Raw genomic sequence first — 14,624 nt, 5'->3', positions numbered from 1 at the left:
CGCATTGAAACGTACACGGTTGGCAGCAGTGCCTTCAGCGACTTCCCAATGGCGCTGTTCAAGTCGGTCAACACTCCCGCGACGATCAAGTTCACCCTTTCTTCTGCGCCAAGTGGTACTACAACTATCCGCATTGGAACGACGTTGTCGTTCGCAGGAGCCAGGCCGGTAGCGAAGGTCAACAGCTGGCAAGGAGCCACACCAGCAGCTCTTAAGAAGATCGACAGCCGTCACCAGGGGTGCGTATCGTGAATTTGGAGAGGTCTATAATGTGACGATTCCTGCGGGGACTCTCACATCTGGAAGCAACATCATCACCATTGATGTTGCGTCCGGCAGCAGTGGGGATACCTACTTGCAGCCTAATGTCGTAAGTATAGTCACCCGTATGCTTGAATATGATACTAATGCCTTCAGATCTTTGATGCTGTCGAGCTGTTTAACTAGACGGTTCCAAGGGTCAGGTGGGACGATGGGTCGTGAATCAACGATAAGGTTCTACATTATCAGACAATATATGGTTTCCATCATAATATACTTCCGAACGTGACCATATATTGTCTGATAATGTAGAACCTTATCGTTGATTCACAGCCGAACGTGCTCAATTCATTGTATCATCCATAGCTGTATCGGCGTGAACACCTTCGTAATTACTTATATTCAGGCCGCTATTTCTAATGAAATACCCATCCTCACAGGGTAGACTTTGCTGGCCTTTCCTTCACATCATCCCAGGCTTTATCAAAGCCCACACTTCTCGCCCATGGGCTCTGGTCAGATCCCTGCACAGCCTCAACGCTGTCCACCACCATCCTTCCAATTCCTAGCCACTGCCCCTTTCGCACTTTCCCGCCTTCGAGCCCCTTGCACACCTGCTCTGCAGTCCCGAGTGCCCTCAGAAGCTTCACTGCATGTCCGTCATCGTTTTTAATCTTGTATAGCCTCTCCCCCAACTGATCCCAAGTCACATCCTTGCCGGTTTCCGTAGTATAGGCCTCAATTTCCTCCTTCAACAAAGGCGGCGTGCCACGAGAGACATACATTGCCAGGTCCAGACGTCCTTTCCATTCTAGTAAGCGGCATTTGTTCTCGTCGCTTATCCAGGAGAGTGCGTTGAATGTCGGCCAGAAGATGGACGAATTCACGCAGTGCATAAAGAAGAAGTCTATTTTGATCACCTTTGGCGGGTGCTGCGCTGCTGCCGTGTAGAAGATGGTGGCATCCATCATTTCTGCCGTCTTTTGAGCGAGCTGGTCCAGTGGCACATGGTACTTTGAGGCATGGTTGATCATTTCTTGCGGGGCGCGTTTGAGGATCCCGTCTCGGATTTTGTTGCCGTCAGCCTGCGATGTTAGCACGGGCTTCGAAGGGGACGGTGGACAGACATACCCATCTAGGGGATGCCTTCAGCTTCTCATCCGAATCAACATCTACGACGAGTTGAGAGAGGGTTTTGGAGGTTTTGCTCTCTTTGGCTAACTTTTCGGCACCGATAAAGAATGGTTTAAGCCATATGTCGTGGACTGCAGCCTCTGCGAGAGCCTCGGCGACAATGACGGGCTGCTTAAATTCAAGACCAAAGCCGAGATGAATTAAGGGGTGGAGAAATCCTGCGGAAGTGAGCAATGGCATGTATCCAGTACAGTGATAGACATACCGCCGTATAATCTGGCAAGCAGATCCTCTGCAAGCTCGGACCTGGAGAATAAATACTCTTGGAGGACTGCCTCTACGCTCTTGGCCTCTAGTTCCCGCTGGAAGAATTCGATATAGTCATGCGTGTACTTTGTATTGCCGAGAAACTTCTTGAATCCCTCGGGCTCACTCATAGATTTCACGTTCTCTTCCCTCAGTGGCTTTGGCTTCATCTGGTAAGACGTGTTCGCCTTGTAATGCGCCTCTATCACATCTGGAGGGGCTCCAAGACCGTAAAGGGTTAGAACTTGGTGAACGATGTGGTTATGGAAGCCTTGCTCGTTAAAAAATAGGTTCTTTTTCATATTAGTTTAATACATTGACATCTTTTGGGTGGCATACATATTTCTATTCACGTCAGCCCTGTCTCCTCAACGGATGATAATATTTACCTCGTGATTTTCCTGCAAGATACGGCTCGCCGTTTGAGCACTTTCTAGGCTCGGCTTGGCTAGACTAAAGACAGCCGCATCTTCAGGGAAAAGTTGGACCTTACGCGAGGTTGCCATTGTGATATTCCGCTCCTGATAGTAAATAGACCCCGAATAAATTGGTTTAAATTTTGTAGCGTTGCCAAGTGCTATGGATCGTGAGATGGAACGTGGGACAGCATGATATATATAACTCATTCTCCTGCACTAATTAGAAATGTGTAATAAATGGGCTTTGAATGGTCTGGATGGTTGTGGTGGTGGTGCAAGCTACGTAGCAACGGCGGATATGACGTCGGCGTTGCCTGTTGGCCCGAGTCCTACAAATCTCGGTCAGGTGATTAGGTGATCTAAGGCAACACATTTCCGAAGCTGTGCAGGTGCAGCTGTACAGGATCTAGATGTCGCGTCGCTACACGTCTGACGAAGCAGGAGGCATTGTAATGCTTTTGGTCTAGGAGGTGCACATCTAGATCTCCATCGCCGGCAACCTGACGAAGCAGCATGGGAGTATTAGTAAGTGGGATGTGGGACATGATAATACCTACTACGCATTCGGCCTTTCCTGCCAAAATGGGAGACTCTGATATTATTTTATGATATCACGTGACAATTCCATTTTCGTCCCACATCGCAAGACGCTATTAATGGGAGAGAGCAGATCGACGGTGCAAGACTGGCAGCCTTCAGCTCCCAGCTTTTCGTTTTTTACAGGGGTCCGTCCAAGGGTGCAGGGATCGATGCCACATAATCTAACCGACATCACGTGACGCAATAGGAAAACAACATGTCAACGGTTTGCACGACGTTGAACGTTCATCAGCGCATTTACATTTGAACGATGCGCGATACACTTGGAATATGGCGGCTTTAATAGTCGATGCTCTTGCTTTGCACATCGACCTCAAACGCGAAGCCGTGAGCCTCCACCCCCAGGCTGTGCCGAGGCCAAAGCGACCGCTAACCCCCCTTTTTAGGAGAACAGCGATCCAAGGGTAGGATCAGCGAGGAATGGCTCGACCAGCGGTGGGACATTATCAAATGCCACCAAGGGAACTAATACGTCCTCCATTCCGGGGCTGTTGGCCACCCTCGTCCCGGTTATTGTCTACGCGGTTGTGTGTTTGCTGATATTCTGGGGCTGCCGAACACGCTACCCTCGTGTCTATTCCCCCAGGTCGATTCTCAGCAGTCTGGAGCCTCAGTAAGTGTCATGGCAGATATGAGAGACGCGTTCTAATAAAGCGCAGTGAACGCCCCAAAAAACTACCAACCGGATGGTTTAACTGGTTCAAGCCGCTCTTCAAGACCCCGGATCTGGACGTCTTGCACAAATCGTCAATTGATGGATTCTTATTCCTGCGCTTCCTCAGGATCCTCTGCGTGATCTGCATCGTTGGGGCCTGCATCACGTGGCCAGTTCTTTTCCCGTTGCATATTCTGGGCGGCGCAGGTGGGTCTCAGTTGGATGCATTGACGTTTGGCAATGTCAAGAAGCCGTCATGGTACTTTGTTCACGCATTTTTGGCGTGGATCTTCTTTGGTAGGTTGTCTGAGGGCGTGTGGGGTTGTGACTGACGTTTAATAGGGTTCATCCTGTACATGATCTCTCGGGAATGCGTGTATTACATTAACCTGCGGCAAGCGTATCTTTTATCGCCATACTATGCAAAGCGCCTTTCTTCAAGGACCGTGTTGTTTACCTGCCTCCCTGAGCGATTTCGCGACGAGGCGAGGCTGAAGAAGCTTTTTGGAGATTCGGTTAAAAATGTTTGGATACCGACTTATAGCGGCGACCTGGATGATTTGGTGAAGGAGAGGAATCAGACAGCTTTGCGACTAGAGGATGCCGAGATTGAACTGATCCGGTTGGCTAATGTGGAGCGGAATAAGGTGATGAGGAATGGCAAGTCTGATATTGAGGCGAATACTCCTGCAAGTGAGTTTGATTCGAAGGGGGAGGAAACTCCGGAGAAAGATGTGTCCACGCTGCCTTTGAATTTTGCTGGTGGAGCTACGTCGGCTTTTGAGTTGGCTGATCGAGCGGCTGTGGCGTCACCTGAGCTGATAGGGGAGGGGGCGGGTGCGACAGAGTTGACTGTTGGGTCTACGTCTGCTTCTGGTCCGTCGCCTTTGGAATCGGTGGATGCAACTCTCGCGTCTCCGGAGTTGACTGGTGGAGCCTCGTCGCCTGCAGGATTAACCAGTGGTGCGTCGCCTAAGTTGACGCGTGGAGCAAGCATTGCGTCGGCTTCGGACTTGGCCAATGTCGCGTTATCATCTTCCAATCTGAACAGTGGAACTGTCGCGTCCCCATCAGGCCTGACAGATTCAACCCTGGCATCCCCTTTAGGCCTCACAGATGCAACTGTTGTATCGCCTGCTTCAGATTTTACCGGAACAACTCTCGTGTCGCCTTCGTCAGCCTCAACCAATGGAGTAACTATGGTGAAGAGCATTACCAAAGACTCAAAGAACGAGACATCCTCCATCACCATAACCCAAAGCCAAACCCCAAACCTGGACTCACCCAACTCCGATTGGCCAGAGTTGAAATGGGGCATCCAACGCGGCATTCCTAATGTCAGGGGGTCCGTTGCAGCACAATGGATACCCGCCCACTGGCGACCACACCATCGCCCATTGGCAAACTATGGGCGCCGAGTCGACACGATCAAATGGACGCGGAACAGGCTGAAAGCGCTGGCGCCTAGGATATATAAATTGCGACGAAAGCATCGCAATGGGGATGCCAGACGTATGCCTGCTGCCTTTGTCGAGTTTGATACCCTCGTAAACGCCCAGAGCGCGTATCAGACATTGCCACATCACCGCCCATTCCATATGACGCCGCATATAAACGGGATCCGACCGGAGGAAATCGTTTGGTCGACTTTGCGCATGAAGTGGTGGGAGCGGATTATGCGAAGTTTCATGGCGACAGCAGTGGTCGCGGTTATGGTGGTGTTCTGGTCCCTTCCAGCAGCGGGGGTTGGATTGATAACCAAGATTGACTTCTTGACGGAGAATGTTCCTTTCCTCAAATGGATTGGAAAATTGCCGAAACCAATTCTTGGCCTTATCACTGGCCTTCTCCCTGCGGTGGCGTTGTCATTGTTGATGGCTACTGTGCCGATGATTTTGAGAGGTTAGTCGTCGTCTTTGTTTTTTGGACTGTGCTAACATTTTTAGCTATCGCGAGACAATCTGGCGTGCCTTCGCTGTCTATGATTGAACTGTTTGTTCTAAAGTCATATTTCATCTTCCAAGTCGTCCAAGTCTTCCTTGTAACGACCCTCACTGCGGCCATATCGGCCTCCCTCACGAAAATACTCGAGGACCCGCTGTCGGTTCGAAATCTCCTGTCCGAGAGTCTTCCCAAAGCCTCCAACTTTTACGTGTCGTACCTCATTCTGCAAGGCCTGGCTATGAGCACAACGAGGATTGTGCATCTGCCTTCGCTTCATCGAGCGGTGTTTGCGAACGGAAAGACTCCGAGGATGATATCGACTAGGTGGCACCGTCTGAAGAGGATCCATTGGGGAAGTGACTTCCCATTGTTTGCCAATATGGGTGTAATTGGTTAGTCTCTTGTCTGTTGTCTTTTCAAAGCTAACCCCCCGCAGTAATAAGCTATTCGTGCATTGCCCCTATAATACTCGCGTTCGGCGCCATGTGTTTCTACCTCGTCCACAAGGTGTATCACTACAACCTGCTGTACGTCTACTCGTCGGAAGTCGATACGCGTGGGCTGCTATATCCCCACGCCTTGATGCAGATTCTCACGGGGGTGTATCTCGCCGAGATATGTCTTATCGGGCTTTTTGGCATCCAAGCCGCATTTGGACCGCTTCTGATGATGCTCATGCTTGCCATTTTTACCTTTTTGGTTCAGATATCTCTGAATGATGCGCTAGGGCCGTTGCTGTATAATTTACCGCGATCTCTTTCGGTGCAGGGGCTGTATGATGATCTTGAGGAGGAGGAGGCTCCGATAATTGTTGAGGATCTAGAGACCCAATACGACTCCGATTTTGATCCGGGTGATCCGAATGGCGTCACGCATGAGGAGTTGGGGACGCGTGCAGTTGAGGGAACGAAGGGGTATTCCAAGGTTGCCCTGCGCTTTTTGTCGTCGTCCATGCAAGAGAAGCTTTCCGCGAGGGCCGGGTCGGTCTCGTCGTTCTTTCAGAGTATTGACTTTTGGACTGCTTGGATCTCCCCGGATGGTACGAATCCGAAGCCGAACTTCCTTCTGAAGTGGCTTCATCCGGAGGTGTTCCACGATTTTAATGCGTTGCGGGAGAATATTCCGACGGATCTGCCAGATCCAGATTATACGCCAGAGTTGCTTAGGGAGGCGTATTTGCAGCCGTCAATGAATAATATCAACGACACGATGCTGTGGATTCCAGCGGATCCAGCGGGGGTGAGCAAGCAGGAAGTGGAGCACTCGAAGGGGATAATAAAAATTACAGATCAGTTGAGTTGGTTGGAGGAGAAGAAGAAGGGTTGGCTACAGGCGAAGAATAGGGGGGTGAATGTGAAGATACGGGTTGATTTTGATGCAGAGAGTCCTGTGGTAAGAAAGAGGATGAGATATTAATAGGATAATGCTATTTTACTTTAACTTTGAACATGCCTATATACTTAAGAACTTTGAAACCTCCTGTGCGAATTGTGCTGGTCGTTCTACCATGGGTAGGTGTCCGGCGCCGTCGATTTCTACAAACTCTCCAACCGAAGCGGCTAGATTCTTCATGCTTGTTGGAAGTGCGCCGTCTTGTGCACCTACGAAGAAGGCGGCTCGAACTCTGTTATTTTCGAGTAGGGGTGTCATGTCGTAGTTGTATAGGGCCTGCACGCTCTTTTCGAAACCGATGAGGCTGTTGCTCGCGACCATCTGCTTGACGAATTCGAACGTTTCTGCTGACTGCTGGTAGTTCTCCGCGACAAGCCATCGTCGTGTTGTGATTTCGGCTAGGTTTTTACTAACAACGCCTCCTGCGTTTTCTGCCCGCGCGAGCTCAATCCGCTCTCCCCATGCCTTGCTGTTGCCGGCTGGACTCTTTGCGCTGGTGTCGCAGGAAATGATTGAGGCGACTCTGCTGGGGTGGTTAAGCGCGACGTTTAGCGTCGTTGCGTCGCCGAGGGATAGGCCGATGACGGCCGCTGCCTTTGGTACGCGGAGGGCATCGAGTATGTCGATGATATCGGAAGCGAGGAGGTCGACGGTGATGGGTTGGTCGCCACAGGCGTCAAGGCGGCCACGCGTGAGGTAGCGAACGATGCGGTATTTTTTGTTTTCTGAGAGGAAAGCGGACACGAAGCCGTCCCAGATGTTGTAGTCCACGAGGATGGAGTTGCTCAGGACGATGAGAGGGTCTTGGGGGTCGGAGGACCCTTCGAGGCGGTATGGGTGGGAGACTCCATCTGTGGTCGTGATGTATGATTCGATCGCGGAGGTTTGCGAGTCTGTGGTGGGGAATTCCCTGATCTTGCTGTCTGTGGAAACGATGGGGATGTGGATGTGGGAGAGGTATCGCTAGGCGGGGCCGATGCTGTAGAAGAGATTGTAGCGTCTTGATCCGGTAGGATTGCTGTCAGGGGAGTAATCGTGGAGAATGAGGTATTCGATTTCTTTGTCCTCGATTGATGCTGTTTGGTATAGTCTAGTGCGTAGCCAGCCGGGGGTGAAGAAGTCGTATTTCGCGGTCTGGGTGGTGGAGATGAGGATTCGGTTTTGTCCTTCAGCAGAGACGTCTTCAAGGGGAGTGAATGTGTCTGATTGACGGCCGTCTATGAAATCAAACAACTTTCTGCCGACAGTGACTTGCTTCATGGTGTCCCTCTCGCGTTGGCTCTGGGGGGGGCTGGCGGAGGCCGATGTATGGCTGTTTGACCATCTCATCCATATCGGCGATGTCGTAGATGGTGAGCCATTCTGGGAGGTCTTTGGCCTGGTCTGTCGCACGGTATCGGAAGCCATTCTTGATGAATGGGAGGCGTAGACGCATAGGGCCGTATTCATCGTTGTACCAGTCGTGGAATTGATCGGCCGGCAGCGACTCTGCCGGCTTCATAGTCACGTATAGCATTCCTGGAGCCATGATGATTACGGTTGTATGATTTGGAGTTTGTAATTTCTAAACTGTATTCTAAATGTCTTTCATGCTGAATAATTGTCTCCGGGTTCATGACGTCTGCGGGGTGGTGGCGGGATAAGACTTACCCAGGAGGGAGGACATCCGCGATTATCATACAAAAGACTCTGGCGGCTGATCATCCAAAATGGGGATTATCATACCAGATGGATTCTTGCGGCTGACTAGCCGGAATGGGATTATCATGTAAATAGCTGGCGGCTGATTACTTCCGAAATGTCATTATCATAAATGGCATAATTGGTTCCTGGCGGCTAGCTAGAGCCGAGAATGGCATCATACAAAATGGGTTCCTGGCGGCGGATCATGCCATATGGGAGGTGGCTAATCGTACCAAATAGCATTCATACCAAACCCCGGCTCCTTGATATCTAAATGTGCCACCCTCCCCAAAAACTTATCCTGCCAGCGGTAAATCTCGACAAATCCACCCTGATCGCCGGTTTAACGCGATCCATTCGTCGCTCCAAGGGCACGGGCTAACGGCGTTTGAATGGCCGCCGCTAGTAGGAGTCGGGTTGAGGCAGATGGCGTTTCCCTTGGGGCCAAGCTCGAATGCGGCGATATAGCCGGTGGCGTCGAATGAGTTGGAGCGGGTCGTCGCGAAGAGGTTTTCTTGCTGTGCGACATGAAGACGACGTCGCCGCGATACATTTTGAGGGGGAGGGCTGGCGGGACGAGGGGGCAGGTGATGTGTGTGAAGACTGGCATGTGTGTGGCTCGTCAATCACGTAGACGGCGATTCTTTTCCGGCTTCCATGAGGGCGTAGAGGTAGCTGAGGGCTGAAGCTCGACCCATCGCGGGTGATCGCCGGGTGCCAGGGCGTCAATGCTGCCGACAAGGGAGAGGGTTCCATCGGCACCCTTCTTGTGTGTCCAGATCGTGTTTGCGCGTAGGTCCGCGGAGTAGAGGTATGTCTCGGTGGGGTCAAAGACCATCTCGTGGATGCCAGAGTTTGCCTGATACTCGTAGTTTTGGGTGTTCTTTTCTATCGCGCCGTTCCCGTCGACGGAGAAGACGTTGCCGTAGAGGGCGTGGTCGTAGAAGGTGTTCCCATAGACGCAGTATGGCGGTTTTTGGGCCGCGAGGAGGAAGATTGCTCGGGTGTTGGTGTCGGGGGATGCGGATTTGCCTAGGGGGGTTAGTTGGGTTGGTTTGGGATGGGCGGGGGGCTTACGGTCACCTCCCATGGGGTGGGATGAGGAGTGGGTGATTTCGGATGGGGCTGTGACGGCGTAGCTTGACCATTTCTTCATTGATGCGCCGTAGATTTTTTTTCTTGCATGCTGAGGTGGTTAGAGAGGATCTAACAGGAGGGTGGGGGATGGTATCGAGGGATATGGGATGAGGGGACGAGGAAATAGAATTGCGAGGGGCGAGGAGGGCGAGGGAGATGAGGGTGAGGGGAGGCATTGGATGAGGAGCATTGGGACGAAGGGCATTGGGACGAAGCTTACATCAAAGGTCATCCATGAGATTGGCTCATCATGATGAGCCAATGAATTTCAGTCCTCTTGACGAGGCAGAGGGCGAGGGCTTCATCGTCGAATTCTACGGTGAAAATGGCTCCGGGGGGAGTCCACGTCCCAATCATCAAGTGGTGAAGCATCGCGACGGTGTTTGAATGAGTTAACTATCTGAATTGAAGCCATTTTGTCACATTTAATTGATGATGAGAGCTGCCGACTCCAATGCCGTCTGGTAAAGACTCATCCGCAGGGGTTACGTTCGTCCGAGCCGATTCTTCGGCGGGGCGGGAATTACAAAACGAGTCGCGGATGAGAGGACGACGAGGACCACGGAGGCGGGGAGCTAACGGATGAGACCCGATGAGGTCAATCCATCGGGGGAGATATTTGCCGGTAGGTTGGCGATATATAGATCATATCCCATTCTCTTGTAATCCCATCAAGCAACTCATCTCATTCATCATGTCTACTCCAGCACACGCAGCAACGACCGCCGAGTCGCGGTTCCAAAGTTCACCCAGCATGTCGTCGACACCATCGGCCCCGCCACTGACGACCCCGCCACTGACGACCGCACTCGCGCCGTCCTGTCCAGCCTGATCCGCCACCTCCACGACTTTACCCGAGATTGAGCTGACCCCCGATGAGTAGATGATTGGCGTGCGCTTCATGAACTCCATCGGGCAGGCCTCGACGCCAATCACGAACGAGGGGTTGAGAATTTGCGATGTCCTAGGCCTTGAGTCGCTCGTCGATGAGATCGCGCACAGGCACGCCAGCGAGTCTGGATCGCCCACGTCCTCGTCGATCCTCGTGCCGTTCTGGTCGCTGAATGCGCCGTTCAGGGAGTGGGGGAGCGTGATCCAGGACAAGCACGACGGATAGGTCGTGTACATGCACGGGAAGGTGCTGGACTTGGAGGACGAAGAAGCCGGTTGCCAACGCCGTGTTCGATTTCTGGCAGGCGTCGTCGAATGGGAAGTACGACTTCCAGGACGCGGACAACCAGACCGACAACAATTTGAGGGGGAAGTTCAGGACGAACGAGAAGGGGAAGTACTGGTTTTACTACCTGAAGCCGACCGCGTACTCGCTGCCGACGGACGGGCCGGCCGGTGTGTTGTTGAAGTTGCTAGATAGGCATCCGTTTAGGCCGGCGCACTTTCATTTGATGGTGAGTCTGAAGGAGTGTTGTGAGGGGCCTGGCTGACCTGATAGATTTCCCACGACTCGTATATCCCGGTGACGACGCAGATCTTCCCGTCGGATGACCAGTACTTGACGACGGATACGGTGTTTGCGGTGAAGGATGATTTGGTTGTGGATTTCCTGCCGTTTGAGGGGGAGAGAAGGCGACGTTAGAGCTGAAGTATGGTGTGATTTTGTCGCCGAAGGCGTAGTTTATGTAGAAATTAATGATTTTAATTTATGGGATGTTTTGAGCGACTGTGAGGGATTTTGGGGTGGTGGCTGTGGAGATTTGGGTGGTGGTGACTGGGCGGATTTTTGGTAAGCACTTAGCTGTTGCTATAATTTGCGACCTACGAATGAATTGGTCACCCAAGCGCTGAATTTCTCACCCAAAATCAGGAAATTTGCAAGATAATAACTCAACAACAACTTGATAATATATTCTAAAACTGTGTGTACAGATTGGTCTATACATTTAGATTTCTTTATTCTAGCTTTAGAGCAATTAGACCAGTAGATGTTAAGATATAAAGATCTAGTCTAAATCTTAGTGCTTATACTTAATATCTTAAGAACTACAACATAGATTATTCCTAAATAACTAGATAAGGATTTAACTAAGTAAAAAGGCTAGAAAAGTATTTTTAATATGTATTATCAAGCTGTTGTTGAGTTATTGTCTTGCAAATTTCCTGATTTTAGGTGGGAGATTCAGTGACCAGCTCGCATGTGAAATACGTTATTTAAAAAGTTATATCCAAATATAGATGATACACGAAGAGCACGAGCAAGGGCGTAATTTAAAGACGTTTGTAGAACATACCAAAAGCGAGGGTATCACCTTAATATAGAGCGTATCAACCGTGAAACAGCTCTTGCAGAAGCAACAGTGCTATAAATACAACAGAGCAAGAACCTAATTCTAACAAAGACCCATTTGCATTAGAGGGCTTTGCATTTCAAGAGCCAGAATAGAGGCGGTAGATGCTTAAACCACAGCCTAGTGACCATGCGGATATCCTTAGATATTAGTGCATAAAGCAATACTAATATCTAGTTATTGCCCATATTGCTCGTGACCATTTAGCAATTCTAGTAACATCTATAGCATCAGAACGGGTATTTAGTAATGGTAGTGATATTCTTACAAAGAAGCGGAATAGGTTATCACCGCCAACGATTAGATATTTACTGTGCTTACGGTATTAGGGTCGGATACAAGAGGCTGATAGTAGGCACACGAATAAGTCTAATATTTTCAAGCTATAGGTTATAGTTTATTAGTATTATCTAAAGCTTCATTTTTATATGCTCTATTCACAGAATTTAGCCTCATATATCCAAATATATACCTATTCTACCCGTGAGATATTAGTCGGATACATACCCTACCCGTGGGCATCACGGATACTACCCGGATATATATCCGCCGAACACTAGCGTTGATATTCTTATAATTCTATAAATAAATAAATAAAAAGTTGATATAACATAACGTACATGTATAGCGAAAGCGCCAAACAAGCGAAAGCGCCAAAATGATGCGGTGACCAAACCCCCCAACTAAATGTTAAATTCCTCAACAACAAAACATGCCCCATAAAAACGATGAAAGCCAATTAGTGCTAGCTATCCAGGCTATGCAAAGCGACCCAAAGTTACGCCTTCGAGTTGCTGCTAGGATCTATTCTGTGGACCACCGCAAGCTAGGTCGTCGTCTAGAAGGTGTACCTTCACGACGCGATATCCAAGCCAACTCACGGAAATTAACTAACCTAGAGGAGTCCGTCCTTGTTCAGTATATACTCGACCTAGCTGCCAAAGGGTTTCCTCCTCGGCTGTCTGTTGTTGAAGATATGGCAAGTCGACTACTTGCAACACGCGACGCGTCACTGTCATACTGACATTCGTTGCACTCAGTTTGCTATCAAACTCAAGAGCAAACTTAGAAATCTCCTCCTCAAACCTACAAGTCACCATACATATCTTGGCTTATCACACCAACAACAGAAGCAATACTACTCAACGATTGCTGCAAACTCTTCTACTACATCTGTTTATGCTACATACATCACGGCATATCATTTGGACACTCATTGAACAAGTTATTAAGAAAATCTCCTCCTTAAGGGGGTGGGCCAATACTACCACATGGCATATCTCTACCAACTAGAGGCCTAGGAACATGAACGATAGCTCTAGAAGCTTCTACAACCCTCTATGATTCATTACACGTCATCGCTCCTTAGTTACCCACAAGATTGGTTAAGTTATGACATAATTTGTCTATAGGTACTCTGACCTTGGACCTCCTTTTCACTTCCTATAGGCTAGGAACCCAAGAGATGGTTCTATGGGATTCTCTTACGTTCACTACATGATTAGCAAGCTAGTTGTGGGTCGCACTTGATTTCTAATACATTTACCAAGCCTGGTTAGTCATGGAAAGTCATGGAAAATGAGAGAACTACACTCCTTTGGCATAAATAGGATTGCCCTTTCCTTAAGAAAGGGCAAGCAGGCAATACAGTAAATCGACTAGCACATACTTCTACGTCTTTTCCAAGCTTCCAAGCATTGATCTTGTTATTCTCTATTTTTGAAAAGTCAGTGAGGTGCTAACCTCGGACTTACCCCTGAGTTCTCAGACTCAACATTTGTTGCAACTTGTCTAAACCACTTCACCACATCATACACCTGATTGCTGCGTTGTGGAATAGTCTAAGCTACAACCCTTTGGCTCTGTTTCCTAAGACAGTGTGTTGTCTTAGTAAATTCATCCCTTCCTTGGGTGGCTAGATTCTCATATCTGGTGCACCCACCATTACAGTCACGCGTTGGGTCGCGTTGGGCTTCAAACTTTGTTAAGCGGCGTGTAGAGCTCCAGACACGCTTTCAGCGCAAATACGACTACCAGAGGGCTAAGTGCGAAGATCCAGAAGTTATTAATGGCTGGTTTGAGCTTGTGCGTAACACAATTGCAAAATATGGTATCGATGAAGCAGATATCTACAACTTTGATGAGACTGGGTTTATGATGGGCGTTATCTCAACTGCTATGGTTGTAACAAGCTCAGACGGGCGGGCAAAAGCAAAGAAGGTACAGCCTGGTAATCGGGAATGGGTTACAGTAATCCAAGGCGTTAGTTCTCAAGGTTGGGCAGTACCACCATTTATCATTGTTGCAGGCAAAAACCACCTTACATCTTGGTATGAGAATAGTGGATTTTCAAGCGATTGGGTGATTTCTGTTACTGAAAATGGCTGGACTACAAACGAGAGAGGCATGGATTGGATTCAGCACTTTGAGAAGCATACAAAGGCCCGGAGTGTTGGTGGTTATCGCTTGTTAGTCCTTGATGGTCATGAGAGCCACCACTCAGATGAGTTTGAGGAGTACTGCAAGGAACACAACATTATTACGCTTTGTATGCCTGCTCACTCTTCTCATCTACTGCAGCCACTTGATGTTGGCTGTTTCGGCCCGTTAAAGCAGGCCTATGGTCGGCAAATTGAAGATATGATGCAGGCTCATATTTCTCATATTACAAAGGATGACTTCTTTCCTGCCTTCCACGCTGCATTTAACACTACAATGACGGAAAGTAACATTCGAGGCGGGTTCCGAGGGGCAGGGCTTCTTCCATTTGACCCTGAGAGAGTGATATCT

The 14,624-nt window shown here is 49.4% G+C and overlaps 6 protein-coding genes across 6 annotated transcripts; 3 read left to right on the top strand and 3 right to left on the bottom strand.

The window, feature by feature from the left end:
• Positions 1–48: 48 nt before the first annotated feature.
• Positions 49–447, top strand: VC83_00438 (uncharacterized protein; the record flags this gene model as incomplete). Its single annotated transcript, XM_024464131.1, has 3 exons — positions 49–239; positions 307–370; positions 418–447. 3 exons carry the CDS (start codon positions 49–51, stop codon positions 445–447), a joined length of 285 nt encoding a protein of 94 aa, XP_024328429.1.
• Positions 448–523: 76 nt separating this feature from the next.
• Positions 524–2,926, bottom strand: VC83_00437 (uncharacterized protein). Its single transcript, XM_024464130.1, has 5 exons — positions 2,091–2,926; positions 2,041–2,046; positions 1,661–1,994; positions 1,393–1,613; positions 524–1,346 (listed from the first exon to the last, which is right to left on the bottom strand). The coding sequence occupies exons 1-5, from the start codon at positions 2,325–2,327 to the stop codon at positions 696–698; spliced, it is 1,449 nt and encodes a 482-aa protein (XP_024328438.1). The 5' UTR covers positions 2,328–2,926; the 3' UTR covers positions 524–695.
• On the top strand, positions 2,927–6,740 carry VC83_00436 (uncharacterized protein). Its single transcript, XM_024464129.1, has 6 exons — positions 2,927–3,047; positions 3,107–3,333; positions 3,380–3,672; positions 3,718–5,277; positions 5,322–5,711; positions 5,756–6,740. Exons 1-6 carry the CDS (start codon positions 2,991–2,993, stop codon positions 6,733–6,735), a joined length of 3,507 nt encoding a protein of 1,168 aa, XP_024328437.1. The 5' UTR covers positions 2,927–2,990; the 3' UTR covers positions 6,736–6,740.
• A 31-nt stretch (positions 6,741–6,771) lies between these two features.
• On the bottom strand, positions 6,772–8,239 carry VC83_00435 (uncharacterized protein; the record flags this gene model as incomplete). The annotated part of the gene is made up of 2 exons (XM_024464128.1): positions 6,772–7,604; positions 7,957–8,239. The coding sequence occupies 2 exons, from the start codon at positions 8,237–8,239 to the stop codon at positions 6,772–6,774; spliced, it is 1,116 nt and encodes a 371-aa protein (XP_024328436.1).
• A 777-nt stretch (positions 8,240–9,016) lies between these two features.
• On the bottom strand, positions 9,017–9,550 carry VC83_00434 (uncharacterized protein; the record flags this gene model as incomplete). The annotated part of the gene is made up of 2 exons (XM_024464127.1): positions 9,017–9,426; positions 9,472–9,550. 2 exons carry the CDS (start codon positions 9,548–9,550, stop codon positions 9,017–9,019), a joined length of 489 nt encoding a protein of 162 aa, XP_024328435.1.
• A 563-nt stretch (positions 9,551–10,113) lies between these two features.
• Positions 10,114–11,125, top strand: VC83_00433 (uncharacterized protein; the record flags this gene model as incomplete). The annotated part of the gene is made up of 5 exons (XM_024464126.1): positions 10,114–10,156; positions 10,208–10,347; positions 10,415–10,621; positions 10,692–10,937; positions 10,982–11,125. 5 exons carry the CDS (start codon positions 10,114–10,116, stop codon positions 11,123–11,125), a joined length of 780 nt encoding a protein of 259 aa, XP_024328434.1.
• Positions 11,126–14,624: the final 3,499 nt, after the last annotated feature.

This window comes from Pseudogymnoascus destructans (assembly GCF_001641265.1).
Source record: "Pseudogymnoascus destructans isolate 20631-21 unplaced genomic scaffold scaffold_1, whole genome shotgun sequence".
Taxonomy (NCBI): Eukaryota; Fungi; Ascomycota; class Leotiomycetes; order Thelebolales; family Thelebolaceae; genus Pseudogymnoascus; species Pseudogymnoascus destructans.
This window is presented reverse-complemented; position numbering and strand designations above follow the sequence as displayed.